This window comes from Eubalaena glacialis, chromosome 4, assembly GCF_028564815.1.
Source record: "Eubalaena glacialis isolate mEubGla1 chromosome 4, mEubGla1.1.hap2.+ XY, whole genome shotgun sequence".
Classification (NCBI taxonomy): Eukaryota; Metazoa; Chordata; class Mammalia; order Artiodactyla; family Balaenidae; genus Eubalaena; species Eubalaena glacialis.
The window spans coordinates 150,064,517-150,082,751 of NC_083719.1; the positions used below are offsets into that span (position 1 = coordinate 150,064,517).

At 51.4% G+C, this 18,235-nt stretch overlaps 1 protein-coding gene across 4 annotated transcripts in view; it reads right to left on the reverse strand.

The window, feature by feature from the left end:
• Positions 1 to 18,235, reverse strand: part of SLIT3 (slit guidance ligand 3) — a 617,656-nt gene that overhangs the window by 73,672 nt on the left and 525,749 nt on the right. For all 4 annotated transcript variants that reach the window (XM_061189924.1, XM_061189921.1, XM_061189922.1 and 1 more), the window contains 6 exons: positions 15,918 to 16,068; positions 14,651 to 14,725; positions 7,650 to 7,793; positions 7,204 to 7,347; positions 4,341 to 4,504; positions 3,128 to 3,260 (listed from right to left, as the gene is read on the reverse strand). In XM_061189924.1, the coding sequence (XP_061045907.1) occupies positions 3,128 to 3,260; positions 4,341 to 4,504; positions 7,204 to 7,347; positions 7,650 to 7,793; positions 14,651 to 14,725; positions 15,918 to 16,068 (811 nt within the window). The remainder of the gene's footprint in view (positions 1 to 3,127; positions 3,261 to 4,340; positions 4,505 to 7,203; positions 7,348 to 7,649; positions 7,794 to 14,650; positions 14,726 to 15,917; positions 16,069 to 18,235) is intronic.

Sequence of the window (18,235 nt, forward strand, 5' to 3'; positions counted from 1 at the left end):
GATCTGCATTTAAATGCTCTGTTTCAGCCCCAGCGCAAGCACACGAGGACACGTCTGCCTCGCATGAAAATCCGTGGATGGACCTAGAGTCTGTCATAGAGTGAAGTAAGTCAGAAAGAGAAAAACAAAGACAGTATGCTAACACATATATATGGAATCTAAGAGAGAGAAAAAAAAAAAGGTCATGAAGAACCTAGGGGTAAGACGGGAATAAAGACACAGACCTACTAGAGAATGGACTTGAGGATATGGGGAGGGGGAAGGGTAAGCTGGGATGAAGTGAGATAGTGGCATGGACATATATACACTACCAAATGTAAAATAGCTAGCTAGCGGGAAGCAGCCGCATAGCACAGGGAGATCAGCTCGGTGCTTTGTGACCACCTAGAGGGGTGGGATAGGGAGGGTGGGAGGGAGGGAGACGCAAGAGGGAAGAGATATGGGAACATACGTATATGTATAACTGATTCACTTTGTTATAAAGCAGAAACTAACACACCATTGTAAAGCAATTATACTCCAATAAAGATGTTAAAAAAAAAAAAATCCACACGGAGCGTTGAATGGATTGTTCCCCATTTCTGTTTCGAGCTTTGTGGTGCTGACGAGGGCCGCACAAAGAATTCTTGGACCTACTGAATGGTGAAGGAGGAGGAGGGCAGCCACCTTCCAGGAGCCCCAACTCCAAGCCAGGAGTCCGACTGGGGGCCTGGGGTGATGCATGGGCAACTCCGGATTCAGGCAGCTGAGCCTCATATTCAGGCTCCACTAGCTAATAGCTGTGTGACCTTGGGCAAATTAATTACCCTCTCTGAGCTTCTGTTTCCTCATCTGTAAAATGAGGTTGATAATAATCACCACCTTGAAGTGATTATGAAGATTAGATGGGACTTTCTGTGGAAAGACTTGGAGCGGTGCCTGGCTCTAATACCTTTGAATTATTCAATACAGTTTGAATATATATATACATATGTATATACTTAACCTCTCTGAGCTTGCATTTCATCTGTTTACACGTGCAGATACATTCATACATATACGTACACACACATACACACATACATCTACCCACCCCTTCTCAGTGAATTAAACTTAATTTTGTTTTGTAAGTTGGCAGCTCTGCCTGAGATAACTAATGATGCCAAGGGAGCTGGAAAGCCAGTGTTGGAAACACTGAATCTGGACTCAGCCAGTGTCCCTGAACAAGAGACCTCCAAGCCCCAGTTTTCTGGGCCTGCCAGCTTTCACTTTCTCTGGCATCTCTTTTCTTGCCTCCCTCTGCCCTCCCCAGATACTCCCTCTCCCCTCCAGGAGATGGTTTGGGAACAGGGGTGAGGGCTGCCCTCCTTGGCGGGCTCTGGAACCCACGTCTGGCAGAGGGAAGCACCATCATTTCCAAAGCAGGAAATCAGGTCTCCTCCCAAAGCTCTGAAGTTTACCTTATAATTACGGCCAATTATCTTTGTCGTTTCAATCTCTGTTTCGTGAGCTTTGGGGAAAAGCGTCCGAGGGCCTGTTTTCACGGCATTTTCTTCTCTTTGACACGTGACACTTGGCACTCAATTAGCCCAGGAAGGAGGCATGTACCTGGGTCATTTCCTGCAGTCCCCACCCCAGTCCAAGCCCAGCCCAGCCGGGAAAGGGGGTGGAGCTCACCACACTGCATCTCATGCACATCTCTGAGGGCACGGCCCCAGCCCAAACCCAGGGCTGACACAGACTTTTTAGTGACTATCCCGACTTTTCCTTCTTTCCCTTGGGCTGGCAGCCCTGGTTACAGCCTCGCTGAGTGTCAGGAGACGCCGGGAGCTGTAACACACACCCAGGAACCTCTCAGCCATTCTAGACCAGAGTGTGGTCAGCTTCCACCCCAGGAAGCACTGGCAGAGCCAGAGGGCGCGTGCTAAGCTGGCCCAGAGGAGGGGGTGTGCCTGGGGTCCGGGCAGAGAGGGCCAGAGTGAGAGGTGGCCGGTGGCGTGGCGTGGCCCGGCCGGGCCCTCTGGGTTTCCGCCAGCCCCTCTCCTGGCTCTGCCCCCTCCCAGCACGTGGCCTCAGCTCGGGCAGCCTCCCTCCCTTCCCGTCATCCGCTCCTTGCCCTTTAGATTCCAGCTCCACCCCCGTCCCCCTCCCCAGAGCAGCTTTCTCCAATCTTCACATCGAAGTCAAATCTCCCTACTTTCGGATGTCATAGCAACCTTGATTCCTCTTCTTTGTAGCGCTTTTCACGGCTGTCATGTCACATGTGCCTCTGAGATGATCGTGTGAATGTCAACCTCCCCCATTAAACCGTGAGCCCACGTGTGGAGGGGTCATGCCTGTTTTGTGTACCACTGTCTCTCCAGTGTTAGCAGAGTACCTGACGCAAGTGGCACCCAACAAATATGTGTTGAGCGAATGAATGGGAGACTGAACGGGGCTCGCATGCCTGTGCGTGTGTGGTGCTCACCCGGCCGCTGCGCTGCTCCTGCGACATTCCCGAGAGGCCTCCCTGCCTGTGGGACGCTCTGAGCTTCCCCGGGGGCAGAAATAACGTTTTGTCCACAACAGTAAGAGCCCTTCAGGAAGAGAAGGGCCTCTCTTTCATTTAACTGCGAGCTTCTGGGGCAGGAGGAACCCCTGAGGAGTTAGTGTCAGGAGCTTGGGCTATGCAATAAGAAGGCTCCTGGGTGGAGAGTAAGCAGAGCCCAGAACTAAGATCTCATCTGTAAAATGGGTGTTTTTAAGGTAGAACAGGATCATATTTGTAGAAGTGCTTGGTAAGCCATAGTGCCTGTGGGCCCATGTTTTGACGATTATCCTGTGCTGTTTCTGGTGTCAGACTGAGGGACTATGGGGGAATCTAGAAGGCAGGGTGCAGAGCAGGGGACTGGGGGTGACAGAGAAAACGAGACAACAGCCCTCCCACTTGTATTCTGGATACTCGTCACCTGCCAGGCAGAGGCTTGGGGAGGGGAGCTTCCTGTCCCCGCGGGCAAGCTGCTGCCTGCCCCCTGCTGAAGCTCTGACACCACCTTGCTGGGACCCATTCAGGTAGGGCATCCTCAGGCTGTCTTGCTTGCAGGGGTGAAGTGTGACGGATGCCGGTAGTGGCGGGATTACGGGGTGTCAGTGGTGGGGGGGTACTTACAGCTCCGTCACGTCCTTAGGGATGCCTTTGGGGAGGGTGCGGAGCCCCTTGTTGCTGCATCGCACCACCGTCTCCATGCAGGTGCACTGCTCGGGGCATCGCGGCCCCAGCTGGCAGCTGCTCTCATCATTGCCTGTGGAGAGCCGGGGAGTGAGCATGGCGCAGGTGAGCGAGGCCCATTCCCCGACCCAGCTGCCTGCAGGAAAGGGAAGCCCTCCGCTTCGAGCCAGAACTGGGAATGAGGAGCTTGCTGGTCTTATCCGTGGTTGGAAGGGAAAGAAGATGCACCTGGGTTGGGGAACAGGGCTGCCCATCTTCTACCACATTTAACATAAAACAAAGACGCTAAAAACTTGATTAACCAGGTGTTAGATATGGAAGAGGTTACTGTTAACCAGATCCGGATAAGCCAAATTGACTGAAGGAGCGGTCAGGGTAGGGGCAGGGCCCTATTTACTCCCCTCCTTCTCCTCCCTCTCTCCACACCTTCCACTATACAATCCCTCTGGCGTGGTCAATGTGTCCCCAGCCCCTATTATACCATAACCTCAGTTAATCTACAAACCAGTTCAGCCATCTCTAGAAAACCTAAAGTTGACCAAGTAAAAATTGTGCTGGCTTGAATTTATGCAAACAAATATGCCCTCTGGAATCCTGACACTCAAAGGCTTGAATCTTCAGGTATTCGTACTGCCTAACCAGTGACAGGAATTTCCCAGAAGCTCATCTTGAAGTCTGTTTCTCATGAGCACGTACTCTCAGCCTCATGATGATGCAGGCAGGAAAACTTCGGCCCAGGGCTCCCATGTACAGTTGTGTAGGTAGCGTACTGCACAAGGGTGCCCCACCATCTAATGGGCGCCAACCTCACTGTGGATACGGCAGATTAAGATATTTGGTACAACAGTGTCTTCACAGATGACTGTAAAGTATCTCGTTTTAACAAAAGCAGTATATTATGACAGATTTCTGACTGATGGAGGTCAAATGTCTTTAGAAAGAGGCACCTGTTCTTAATTTGCACGACAGAGCCATGTGGGCTAGAAGCAGGCCTGCAGAGCCCTTCAGAGCTCGGGCTGCATGCTGAGGGCAGAGGAGAATCAGATCTCGGGGGGTCCTGACCTGCAGTTACCGCCTGCCCGCACCTCTTTTCTCTTGTAGCTCCCTGATCTTCCCAGGTGTTGCTCCCCTGCCCCGCCCCCAGCCTTCTTACCTTCACAGGTGAAGTCCTGGATGGCCACGTCCTGGATGGGAATCTCCTTGAGGAAGAAGGGCTTCTGGCACCGGGGGTTCCCACTTACGATTCGCCTCTTCCTCAACCACTTGCCGAGCCAGGCCAGGTGGCAGTTGCAGTTGAAGGGGTTGGACAGGAGGTTTCTGGGAGGAGAGAAGGGCCCTCTCTGAATGGTTAGCCTCTACCCTTGGGCCGTGGGAGCTGGTCCTGGGATCCAGGTCTGCAAGCCTAGGGCCTGGCTCTCCAGGCAGGTCTGCTTCCGGTTCAGGGGAAGGAGAAAGGACAAAGGAGGTAGAAGGTCTGGGAAAAGGAAGGCAGACTCTTCTAAAACCCGAAGGCAGTCTTTGCAAGGGTCTCATTCCAGACCTCCGCGGATGGAGACGCGGGGTCGTCACCACGCCCTCCTTTGTTTGATGAGCTCCAGCTGTCTGAACTGTCTCAATTCCTCCGCAGAGATTTTCTTAACTTAGAGCCTTCATGTGTGCCGCTCCTCCCGCCGGGGATGAATTTCTCTACAGTGTGCCTGGCTGGCCCCTCCTCTTCCTTCAGCCCTCAGCTTAAATGACCCCTCCTCAGAGAAGCCCCTCATCTCAAGGGAAATGAAAAGTTCTGCCCTGTCCCGTTCTCCCCCCTCATCCCCCTTCATTTCCTCCACAGCATCCATCCGAGCTGGTAACGCCTCCCTCCTCGGACTCTCAATTCCCGGAGGGGAGGGGCCAGGTCTGTCTGTCCTGCTCTGTGTCTCCAGGAACTAGCAGGACATCGGCATAGGCACTTTATACGAATCTGCCAGATGCAGTGATGGGACAGATGGAGGGATGAGGGCAGCTATCACTTTCTGAGGGTTTCCTAGAGGACAGGAACCGGGCCGAGCGCTTTACAAATCCATTTTCTCATTCAGATTTGTCACAGCAACCCTAGGAAGGAGGGGACAGTATTCTCATCTCACAAATGAGGAATGTAAAACTTAGGGAGGTTACAGAAGAGGGCTGGAGAGCCCTTGAGGGTCTGCGGTTTGACATGGCAATTAAGGGCTTGGGAGTCAGTCCTTTCTGGGGTTGATTCTGGCTCTGACGCTCAGTAGCCGTGAGAAGGTGGGCAAGTTCCTTCCCCTGTCGGAGCTGGTTCCCTTCATGCTTTGTGACTCTAGCCCTCTTGGCATCTTTTGTGTCTTTGGATTCCCAGTGCAGAGGCATCCAGGAGGGGTGAGAAGTGGGCTGAGATAAGCCAACCCACCCGTGCTAGTTGCTAACCCACTGTCCTCTATCTTCACGTCACTCATTCATTCAACTCATCCACTTATTCCACCATTATATAATGGGCCAGGCTTAGTGCCAGGCTCAGGTGTAGGCACTGAGGATAGAGGAGTGAACAAAACAGTCATATATCCCCGTCCTTCATCCTTCTGGGACGTATGCTCCAGCTGATGGGAGGCAGACGATACGTAATTAACAACAAAAAGTATAGTATGTTAGGAAATGGTCAGTGCTATGGAAAAAATCAGAAGAGCAAGGCTGGAAGAACTGGGGGTGATGGCAGGGGGGTGGAATGGGGCTGAGGCAACTGACATTTGAGCAAATAATAGAAGGAGGGGAGGGAGCCAGGGGGAGGGCTTTCCAGGTAGTGGCAACAGCCAGTGCAAAGTTCTAAGGTGGAAGTGGGCCTGGGGTGTGCACAGAACAGTGAGGCCAGTGGGGCTGGAATGCAAGGAGGTTCTGAGGGACTAGACGGCATGGGGCCTTTAGGACATTCTGTAACTTTGGCTTTTATTGCCAGTGAGGTGGCTGTATGGGAGCATGACCACGGGCAGCAACAGGAGATGCAGCAATAGCCTTTCTCTTCTGTCTTCCAAAGGGTGTTTGGAGAAGGGAAGGGAGGGAAAAATGAACCACCAACTAAGGGTAACAGAGCCACATGGAAATACTATGAGAAACCATAAAAGCTAACATGTGCTGAGTACTTTTTATATGTCAGGCCCCTGCTGTGCATTTTACCAATATTAACAAATTCAGTCCTCATAACAATCCTATGAGGTGGATTATGAGAAGGGACAATTAAAGCACAGAGAGATGAAGTAACTCTTCCAAGGCACACAGCTAACAAGAGGTAAAGCTAGGATATGGACCCAGAAAATTTGGCTCTAGAGCCCAAAGCTTTCACCATTATTCTAAACAGCCTCCCTTACCAATACAGTGAATATTGTGGGCAGAAAAATTCGTCCAGAAAGCTAGATTCTAACTGGTTCTGATACACATTTAAACAGTCAGTGACATCATTTAAAAACCCCCTGTCACATCATGTCACTGGCCTGCTTAAAAGCTTCTGTGGCTTCCTGATGTGTTTTGGATGAAGACCAAAATGGCCCACGGCAGTCCTGCAGCCTGGCCCTGGTCTCCACTCCAGCCTTGCCCACTCTGTACTATGACCACATTGCACTTTTCTCAGTCCCGCATATCTGCTCTGCTTCAACCTAGCACAGGGCCTTTGCACATGCTCTTCCCACTGAAAGAAATACACTTCCTGCTTTCGCAAACAAGCCAACTCCCACTCACCTTCCAGAGCATAGCTCCAGCGTTCCTCGACAAAGCCTATGTTAGGCTTTCATATCACTGTGGACCTCCCTTCTGTGGCAACTCGCTATGCTGTGAGCTCCAGGAAGGAGGGCCCACGTCTGTGAATCCTCAGTAGCAAATGGTGCCTGGCACATGGAGGGAGTCTGCCAAGTGTTTAAGTTGACAGATGGATAGATGACCTTGGGCCAAATATAGTAGGGTGTTGTGAGAGGAGAGGTCTGCAGGAGAGGAGCCCTGAATGAGTGCGCCATTGGTCCAGGGGGACTTACATGGTGGACAGGGAGACAAGCGTGGTGAAGGCTCCGGGGGTGATGGTGGTGATCCGATTGTCGTAGAGGGACAGCAGCCTCACTGAGCTCAGGCCAGCAAAGGTGTCATTGCTCACACAGCTGATCAGGTTACTCCTCAGCATCCTGCAGGGAGAGGGGTGGGGTGAGCAAGCACAGGTGTCATCCTTTCCCTCCTACGACTGTGCCACACTGGTGTGGGTGTGTGTGTGTGTGTGTGTGTGTGTGTGTGTTGGGGGGTGCTTAGCATGCTAAGTTCCTTCCCATCCAGGGCTGGGAAATGTCTGATGTCTCTCCGGCTCCGGGATTCAGCAGGCCAGGCCGGCGTCCGGGCCCAGTCCGCTGCCCGCCAGCCCTCACGGCCCCTCTGATGCCCCTGCTCTCCCATCTCCCTCCCTCTGGCCTTGGCCCGGGCCCTGGGAACTCACAAGGTCTTGAGGCCGCTGAGGCCACGGAACATGCGCCCATGCACTGTTTCCAGCTGGTTCCCTGTCAGCATCAGCTCCTGCAGGCTGGCCGCTCCGTCAAAGGCACCCTCTCTCACCTCCTTGATCTTATTGTTACTCAAGTTTCTGGAAGGAGGGGACAGAACAGGTCAGGACGCAGGGAAGGAATGGCTGGTGGAGGCTGCACCTTGGGCTTCCAAACATCTTCCATGCTGAAGATGTTTGGTCTTCAGCACCTGTGCCTCAGGAAGCAGGGAGCCCAGCCCCCCATGGGGTGGATGGGTGGGCTACCTGTGTGAAACAGACTGTGTAGCATTTGAAGTCTTTCAGTACAGTTCTCTTTTCAATGCCCTGGGGACTGGCAGATTTCGAATGGTTCTCAAACTTATTTTCTCTCTTCCACAGATACTCTCACTAAGTAGCGATTCCCAAGAGGAGAGCAGGAGGAAAATACAAAACATGCCTGCTCCCTGCGGGGTGAGGCATTTGTAGAACCTTCGGCTCTTTCACCATTTGAGATCCCTGATATAAATGGACCCTTTCTAGTTACTACAGTTTGTGCGCTTGTTATGTACCAGGCACCATGTGAGGGGTTTGACCAACAGAATCACATCAAATCCTCAAAACAACGCCCATCAGATGGGCATTGTTTTTATCATTGTCCTGTTTTATGGATGAGGTGGCTGAGGCTCAGAGAGACTAAGTAACTTGCCCACAGTCACACAGCGGATAGCACTGGGGTCGGAGACCATGCTTTCGGGCACGTAGAAAAGCCTCCAGTGAACCACTTTTCCCAAGTGAATGCTCCTTGGACGATGTGGATGCCCATCCCTTCTATTACTGCTCTGCAGAATTCAGGGTTTGGGACACTGTGTTTCCCTAAGTGGGCTCGGTCCTATCAAGTCTCGGTGCTGCCATTTCCAATACTGCCCTCGAGCTCTGAGAGCGGGCTCTTCCCTCCGACGCCCAGCCACCACGCGGCAGGCTGCATGGGACACCTGAGCAGCAAGCGCGTCCCGCAGAACTATAGGTGCTGTGAGCGGCAGGGGGTCTCCACAGACCACCCAAATGTTCAGGTCTGAAAGGTAGCCCCAGCTGGCTGGCTGGGGCAGAAAGTGATGGAGTTACAAAAGCTGAGGGAAGAATCCAGCTTCCCCAGCAAACATCCTGGGGGGGCCTTGTTCTGTGAACAGAAGACCCGTAGGTGGAGACACAGCTGCTAACTGGCTGAGCACCCTGAGCTTGTTAGAACTGAGGGCTCAGGAGAGATGGACCAGCTGGCCCATTGTACTGCTGGACATACTGAGGCCCAGGGAGGGGAGGCCACTGCTCCTGGTCACAGAGCACTGAAAGGGACAGAGCACTCCATGAGCCCCTGGTACTACTGCTTCTCTCAAGTGCCCTCCTTGTGGAGCTCTGGCCTGACTCACAGCACCCCCGGGGGTGAAGCCTCTTATAGGGATGGTTCAGAGCAAGTAAAGTTCAACTGGGCACCCAAGGGCTCGATACAGGTTGCCTGCCTGCCCTCTTCCCGAATAGGGACTGGGTCTGCGGGGGTGGCAATGCCCACACCTGTGGGCAGGTGTGGAGGAAACAGTTCCCACCCTCGCATTGTCTGCTCCCTCTGTGCTCCTGGTCATGGCCTTCCTCGTCTCCCTTCTTCCATCCTGCTGAGAGAACAGGTGCAAATACTCCTCAGAATCCCTCCCCTGAGATCTGACACAGCTGGGAGATTCTCAAACTGGATTTCTGCTCCCTGCCTGACTCTCCTGCAACTCAGCCGGTCTTCTTATAAATCCTGGTAGCCCTGGTCCACGAGAACTCGGAAATGAAGGTAATACACAGCGGAGACTGCAAATTACCCCCAAGTTCGACATGGGAAGAGAGAGAAAGACTTTCCCAGCAGCTATAACTCATCTAAATGCTGGAGCTTCTCCTCCAGCTCGAGAGAGTTAGGCTTCTTGGGGAACTGAAGTACATGGGGTGGGCAATGAAGATGAGTTACAGCAGCTAGGAAGTGGGAGGTTCCCATTTCCTGACATCTTTTTTTAAATGAGCAGAATTAACATCACATTACTGTAAGGTTTGCGAACTGGATTTCCTCGGGCTGGGAGAATGGAAAACATAAGGAGAGTGAAAAAAGGCAATAGAATTTTCCAGAAGACCAGGCTGCTGCTCTCTCTCCATCCATCAAAGCACCACACAAAACTGCAGGCAGCTTGGGCCGGAAGACAGAGAGAGAGCAGCTTGGGGCAAGCGCTCCAGACACAAAACCAGTGCCTCAGGGTTTTGTAAGAGTGCCATCTTATTCTCAGAGCAGTATCTTCCTGAAGATGCCCCCAGATCCCAGGAAACCTCCAAACGCAAAACTAAGGGCACTGAGCCTCTCTCCATTTTTGGCTCTGCAGACCCACCTGAAGGATTACTGCTTCATCATGGCTTTGACTCCACTGAGGATGGGGATCTCACACTTGAAAGGACCCAGCCTCAGAAACTCCCACCCCAGGCCAGGGTTGGTTCAGAGTGGTCCACGGCAGGACAAACCCAATGCTTGGCCACACTTCCTCGGCAAACTGCTGGGTGTACCTTTCAGAACCTGTACTCATTCTTCCCAAGAAACACCAAGGCCCCTGTAGGCTGGGGGATTCATCTCTGGAAAGCCTGAGTCTGAGGAGGCGAGCCTGGACTTCTTCTACGTCTCTGTCTCTTCAGGTTTGTAGGACAGCCCATAAGCTCTGGCAACAGAGAAGCATCTGTAATCCTGTTTAAAAGTCCAGTCCTCAATGGAAATACAGTTGGGAGAGAGCTAAGCGGAGTTTTCTGGAAGCCGAGGCTACCGGGTCATGATTGAGCAGCGCACTGGCATCCTGTCAGGTCGGGGAGGTCCTGTCTACCTCCTTATGGACCTCTCCGGCCCCCGGAGGTGGAAATTCTACTTCGAGCTGGGGTTACAAGCTCAAACGTCCACAAGGTCCAGGCAGGTGACCTAAAATTGGAAGCAAGCCCAGTGGGGACGGCAGTGATCAGGAAAGCACGTGCCCCAGCTGGGGGGCAGCCGCTCCTCAGCTCAACTCAACTGGAGCCGCTTGGGAACATGGGCTCAGTTTTGCCATATCCTCTGATTTTCCAAAAGGTGCTAGAAATCCACATTTATTTTTCTGTGGAAACTCCTGATTTTTAAAAGAGGGCAACTACTTCTTATTAAAAACACAACCATCATGGACCTAGGATCTGTCATACAGAGTGAAGTAAGTCAGAGAGAGAAAAACAAATACCGTATGCTAACACATATATACGGAATCTAAAAAAAAAACATGGTTCTGAAGAACCTAGGGGCAGGACAGGAATAAAGACGCAGACATAGAGAATGGACTTGAGGACACAGGGATGGGGAAGGGTAAGCTGGGACGAAGTGAGAGAGTGGCATGGACATATATACACTACCAAATGTAAAACAGATAGCTAGTGGAAAGCAGCTGCATAGCACAGGGAGATCAGCTCTGTGCTTTGTGACCACCTAGACGGGTGGGATAGGGAGGGTGGGAGGGAGATGCAAGAGGGAGGGGATATGGGGATATATGTATACGTAGAGCTGATTCACTTTGTTATACAGCAGAAACTAACACACCAGTGTAAAGCAATTATACTCCAATAAAGATGTTTAAAAAACCCCCAAAAAACCACAACCACCACCACCAAATCCACCCATGGGATTTGATTTTGGCTAGAGGGGTGCTAGGTTTCACCTTCTGCTTGAGATGCTCCTTCAGTGTAAGAAGTGATCTGAAAGTTTGCCCGAGAAGAGGCCGTGACCTCACTCTGAATGGGAGGTCACTTGAAAAGCCACCTTGAGTTACCACAGTCCTAATAACCTTTGTGGGGAACAGCTCACATCTTTTTTTGCATCCCTCAGTGATACTTATGAAATCTCATTATTCCCACATGACAGGAAAGGGCACAGAGGTTCAGAACAGTCTGGAAAGGCACCGCAGAGTCCAAACTCCTGGCTGTGTGTCCACTCTCCTCTGCCTCCGTGCCCTGTCGGGGTGCTGCCGTCCAGACTGTAACCTTAGGGCCCTGGCTCCACAGTCCCTGAGGAAGCTGAGCAGCCTCAGTCACAGGCACAGCTGGCATTAACCACTCTGATGGGCAGAATTCCAGCTGACCCATCACCTCTTGGGAGTGTAGGGGTGGTGATGGGTCCTAGCAAATAAGGACTGTTTACTTAAAGAGTCGCCATCAAGTTATTTTAAATAATTGGTTGCAGCTGGTGGTCTCTGGGACCAGATCTGCCCTATTGGGACGTGTGCGTGGTTGGCTGACACTATATGTATATGGACTTAGGCGCACACACGTGCACACACATGCGTTTACTGCCTTCAGATAGGGCGTGCGTTCCCCAGCTACTCTGCACTGTCACCACTCCTGGCTTGATTTTTAAACTTGGACAGGTTAGTTTCTGTGTTTCAGCTTCCTCATTTGTAAAATGAAGCAATCTCAAAGCTGTTTTGTTTTTCTTGGTGAGGGGTAATTGCTTGCATATCAGCAGAGTCTGGCACACAGAGTAAAGTGTTTAGTAACTGTTAGTCGCCGTTATTATTATTGCTGCCTTGCACCCATTCCCTTTCCACAGGGGGTCCTGAAAGCATTTGAGTTGGTAACTCCTGTTTTAAATGTATAGCCATCTGCTCTGGGTCACGTGACCCAGATGTCCTCTTTCTGTCTTCCAGCACCTTCTCACCGCAGTCCCATGGACAGAGGCCATGTCTTTCCCCTTATCTCTTATACTTACTTCTGATCCTCATCACACCTTACAAGGAAGGTGGACTTGTTTCTATTATGAAAGGCCCAGAAAGGCTAAGGGCATTCCTAGGGTCACACAGCAGGCGGGGGGCAGAGCTGAACTCAGAACATATGCCGGCCTGCCTGTTCTTCCGCCATACCTGGATTTCCGGCTGCTCCCGTGAAGAGAATATTTGGCAGCTCTGACCTTCCTTCCAGCATGGCAGATGCTGGGAGGAACTTAGTGACATCTGCCCCTTTTGGTGAGGACTCGGCCTACATTTTGCCACAGTCCGCACCACTCCCTTTCGTGGCTGGGATGCTGAGGCTGGGAGTTGGCTGCGACTTATCATTGCATTTGTGCTGTTGTTTTTGTTGGTGTACAGAAACAGTTCTTCATACTCAGGTCCCTGTCAAAACTAGGAAGATGAAAGACTCAGAGTGCTTGAGTTTCATCTAAAATGGGAGAGCGCATATTTCTTCATGGAAGCAAAGACTACTTGACCCTGTTTAGTGTGCAAATATGCACTTGGCCAGCTTTACTTGTTTTAATACATGCCTTATCTCCATGTGCATGTAAATTTGTTTTCAGGTTAAAAAAAGTATGCATTTTCCGGGGTTGAATTTAAAAGGACATCTCCTGGCAGGTGATGGGTGATGTCTGTGCTGGGTTCCTGAAGCTAGAGGTGGGCTTGACCACTTGGACAGCCATGAACCTCACCAGGACCCACGTGTGTCCTCCCTCTACTGCCCCCTCAGTTACAGTGCTCTCCACTGCTCCCAGTTACAGAGTTGTCGCTGAGGCCATGGCCAAGGTGGCAACTGTGGGCAGGGAGGGAGGGAGAAATCCTGAATAGCACTGATGCGATCCAGATGCTGCCCAGGGCAGGGGAAGGTCTCTCTCCTTCTTGCCTGCAAGGGACTGATGGGTGGAAGAGTGGAGAGCAAAATAAAATAAGGGTTACAATTAATTCTCATTATTCATCGTGGTTAAGCTCTACAAAGTCACTGGGCAAGATGAATTAGTGAATGCTGAACCACTGCTGCGAGGGGAGCCTCTGGTCACCATTTTCATTAACTGATCAATACCTAACCTTGTTTGATGCATGTTTCTGTTTAAAGACATCTTATTGAATATATATTGTTGATTTATTTACATTGCACTCACAGCCAACAGCACCATACTCTTGCCTGAACAAAGCTCATGTAACACGTATTTTCTCCGTAAGGCACATCACAGCCTTCCTATGCTTAGGATCACTAGACAGCCCTCCAGTGCTATGCTACGGGGCCATTTTAAACAGTGAAATCACCCACAAAAGCACAAACATGCAAAAAAAGAAATGTGGCACTAAATATATTGTGGATTGGACACTTGTTTACAGTCTGGGAGCTGAAACAAGAAATCAGAGCGTGGCCTTGTTCGATTTCGGCTGGGGACATGCATGTAGGGGGACTCAAATTTTTTGCTGCCCTGTCTATGTATATGAATGACCATGAAAGCACTGCGCGTATTGATTCTGAGATTACAAATAAATGTTAGTGAGTAAGCGAACAGCAAATACAGGGTCTATGAATAATGAGGCTTGACCGTTTTCCTTTGTTCCAGAGGCAGACTCAAACTCTGGGGCCAGGAGATGTGGAGGATGGGGTGGGAGTGGGGAGCAGGGTCAAGGAGAAGGGAATTAGATGGCAAAGAGCCCCCTGTCCATGCTGGTACCTCTGCTGGCACACCTGGGAAGGGAAGGGGAGGGGGAAGCAAGGTCAGCTGTGCACCAGTGTGATTACAGATGAAGGAGGTGAGGCAGCTGTGGCGTCTCCGCTCCAGTGTGTCTCAACCATGTGGAGGCCTTTAGGGTCCATCTAAAAACAGACCTTCTGACTGTTACCTCATAAAAATTACTAAGTGATGTGCACCCTAGATCCCCATGTCCCGTTGCTGGTCCTCACCTGAGTCCCTCCGACCACCCACTGGGGTAGACATTGGGCGTGGGGTGGAGGATGCGGGTGAGCAAGGATGGGGTGAGGGTCAGGGATGGTGCAAAATGCATGCTCTGCCTCTGCATGGCCCTGCCTTAGTGTCTTGCTTCCCAGGACGTGCCCATAGCAGGGGTCAGGAGGAGACTGAGAGGGGCTGGAGCGGAGGGAGAGGGAGCCCTGGCGTTCTGCTCCAGTCTGCCAAATTCCTGAGACTGACTTACATTTTCCGCAGGTTGGGCAACTTCTTGAAGATACCAGTGGCCTCTAGAACAGATATCTCATTGTCGTTCAGTCGGCTACATGGGAAGCGAGCAGATGAGGCAGTGGGTTAGCTGTGGATGGGACACCTCCTCCATTGGTCCCCCATCCTCCCGTGGCTTCAGCTGAATTGCCACCTGGACCTCACTCAGTCCAGGTCAATAGCACCATAGAAACCCTCCGTGTACCCCATCAGCATGGGGGGCCCAGCAGCGAGAGGAGGGGTGTGAGAAGGGGCCAGAAAGGAGAGGAAGACCCTCTGTCGAAGGTGTATTCAACTTTTTGAACGTTCAGCACTTAACAATCAAGTGCCAATGATTTGCCTTCATTTTGTAGGGGTACCAATGACCACTTAAACCCCCAGGGAGGTTTCCCCAGGTTCTTCCAACTCTCCAGGCCACTCAGGTCTTTCCTGACCACATCCCTCTGCTAAGGGCAGCTCAGGGACTCCACGCCCAACACTCATATAAGCTCAGGGAGAGCAGGAGAAAGTCAAAGATAATAATAATAATAATAATAATAGTAATAATAATAATAAAGACCACCATCATTTATTCAGGGCTTAGTCCATGCCAGGATTCAAGATAAAGTCTGTGCTTGCATCCTCTTACCTAATCTTTGTAACCCCCGTAGGAGGTAGGTATCAACACCTCCATTCTATAGCTCAGAATCTGATACTCAGATCTGAGAAGCAACTTGCCCAACCTCAGGAAAACTGGAGAAGACAGGAGTCAGGCCCAGATCCGTCACCCCCCCATGCTGTAACTTTGAGCTCTGCCACTTCTAGATAAACCAACACGCCTCTTTATTAGCATGGATAACCAGAGGCTCAGATATACCTGATCGTTCTAGCTGTTTTTTCAATTTAGGACAGTCATTTATGCGTTATCCATCCTTCCGGTTATGTTGTAAGCTTCCTAAGGGCTAGGAGGGGTGGTCTGCTTTGTTCACCAGGGAGAAGGGTGGGCCTGGCACAGTGCTTGGCTCGCAGCGGGTGTTTGGGAAATCTTTGTATCAATAGAATGAATGAGCTGTCTTTATTTGTGAGCAAGCTGTCCCCCGAGGATGCTTGGGGGAGTCTGCCCTCGTCCCGGGACGCAGGGGACACCAAGGAGCACCCAGGTGACTGAGCTGGGAGGGGGCCACCTCTAGGAGCCCACACCCACCCTGGCTGGCTCAGGAAGACTGGGCGTGGGGACGTGCAGGGGCTCCCGCCTGGGCAGCACTCACAGGTCGGTGACGTATTCGGGGAGGTGGCTTGGGACACGGGCCAGCTTCTGGTTGGAGCAGTCCACGATGGTGCCCTCGCAGCGGCACCTGTCCGGGCACACGAGGTCCATGAAGCAGTCGCTGCTGAACCTGCTGCGGTAATCCTCCGAGCCTGGGGGGCGCCAAAGAGGGGGCGTCAGTGGCAGCCGGTCCGGCATGGGGCGAGGTTGTGGGCACTGGAGGTGGGGAGACACGGGGCGGGGGGATGGCCCAGTGACAGAGGCAGCATTGCCCTCATTTTTTGGCCACCTTGCTCTGCCTTCCCCGCCCCCCAGCCTCCAGGCTGCTTGCTCTCCCTTTGGTCTTTGTCATTCGTCACTTTCCATCTAATGCCGCAAGCTCTGTGGGCTCTTAAGCTTCTGTGGGTCATCGACCTTTTTGAGGTCTCTGTACAGAATTTGGTCTACGATTTACAGGGGGTACTTAGTCCATGATGCCCATGATCCATGGACCTTCTAAATATTCATGAGAATCCAAATGAAGAGATTTTGATGGGGTTTTGATGGGAGCTACGCCAGGGGTGGGAATGAGGTCAGGGAAGAGGGTCATAAACTCAGTTGTCTTCAGGGACAAAGCAGGTAATGAAATGATAAAGGGGGCCCAGCACATGGCAATCAATACCCTTGACACCTGGTTTCATGATTGGGAAGCAATCATGAGAGTTGGGGTCCTGGGGAATTGAAGCCCACTGCCTTAACGTTTGGGAATTTGGCTCAGGGTTGCCTGATAATTCTTTTAAAAAATTATTGGTGATGAATTCAAATGTAAAACACTGTAAAGGCAGGTACAACTCTTGTGAGGGTTAGATGTACCTGCTGCCTTTGAGAGGAAGCTCTGTTTAACTACAGTGAAAAGCCAGTTCCAATGAGCTAAAAGTAGTTGGAGCTAAGATTAATTTTTGAAATTGAATTTTTCTGGAGGTTACATACACAGTAACGGTAACAGGGCCAACGATGTGCTGTTTTGAGAGATACCCTGGGGAGCTGCTTTAATGATCAGAAATGATCCCCTAGCACCTGGGCGAACCTCTGTGAGACCACAAATCTTGCCCGAAACAAAAGGGAAGCTCTGGTTCTCCTATCAGACACGAGCCAGTTGACGGGGGTCGGGTCTCTTATTTTCACCTTCAGTGGTTCATCAGCACGATGCCAGGCACAAGAGCTTGGCTCACGCTTGTCCAGTGCATAAATGGGGTGCCCTTAGCACATAAATCGTTCCACACGTGCGTATTTCTGCAGTGTGTCAGAGAACGTGAATGTCATTTGTTTGCCTGGCTAGTTGAGGTGGACCTTGGCCATCTTATGTGTATTAGGAGCAGAACGGGGCATCTGCAGTACAGAGGTTTTAGCAATAGAAGGCGTGGATTTGCCCAGGCTTTGCCACTTACTAGCTTCAATCTCTCCACATGTAAAACAGGAATCACATAATTGCACCTATCTCACAGGGGCTGTGAAGATTTGAGGAAGATCAAGGCGGTGGAGAGCCTCCGGAAAAGGGTCAAGAGTTGTACAGATGTTTGTGATTCTATTTTTTTTGAGCACCTAGCGGAACATTCGGCATGTCAGAAGCCGTTAAAACATCAGCGTAGTGAGTGATGATAGCTGGTGGGTACTGAGCGTGGAGCACGAGCAGGGCAGTATTCTTTGAACTTCAAACGGGCGAGCCCTTTAAATCTTCACAACACTCTGAGGCTATCATGACTCCATGTTATCGATGAGGAAACTGAGGCCTGCAGGTCACTCAGGACGTGGCAGAGAAACGAACCCAGGCAGGCTGCTGCCAGGGCCCATGTGACTAATACTTTGCTTTACTGCAGATGTGCTTTTGGACAAAACCTTAATCCCAGACCTAGGAATGATCATAAAGTCAAGCTGGTGGAGGTGAATTGAATGGCATTTTCCCGCAGTGGGCTGCAGGGAGACAGGAAGCAGATGTCTCCACTGCCCTCTTGGTTTCTCACTCCTCACGTTTTCTCCCCATGGTAATGCCTGATTGGGGATGGACTTGGTGGGTCTCTGATTCTGAAGTGACATCATCCACCTAAAACAGAAGGTCAAGGCCTGGACCTGTCTCTTTCCCTCTTTGCTCCTTCCCCATTCCCCTCCTTCATCCCACTCTCCACTTGCAGGCTTGTGTGAGCAAAATCTAAGCAGGTATCCCAGGATTTTTGGGCGGCTCCCTGGTCCAATGCATTATGCAAATTTCTTGCCCTTGGCTTGTCAGCATCCGTCCCACTGAGTAACTCTGACCTGGGCTGTTTCCGGCCCCCCACCCGCCGA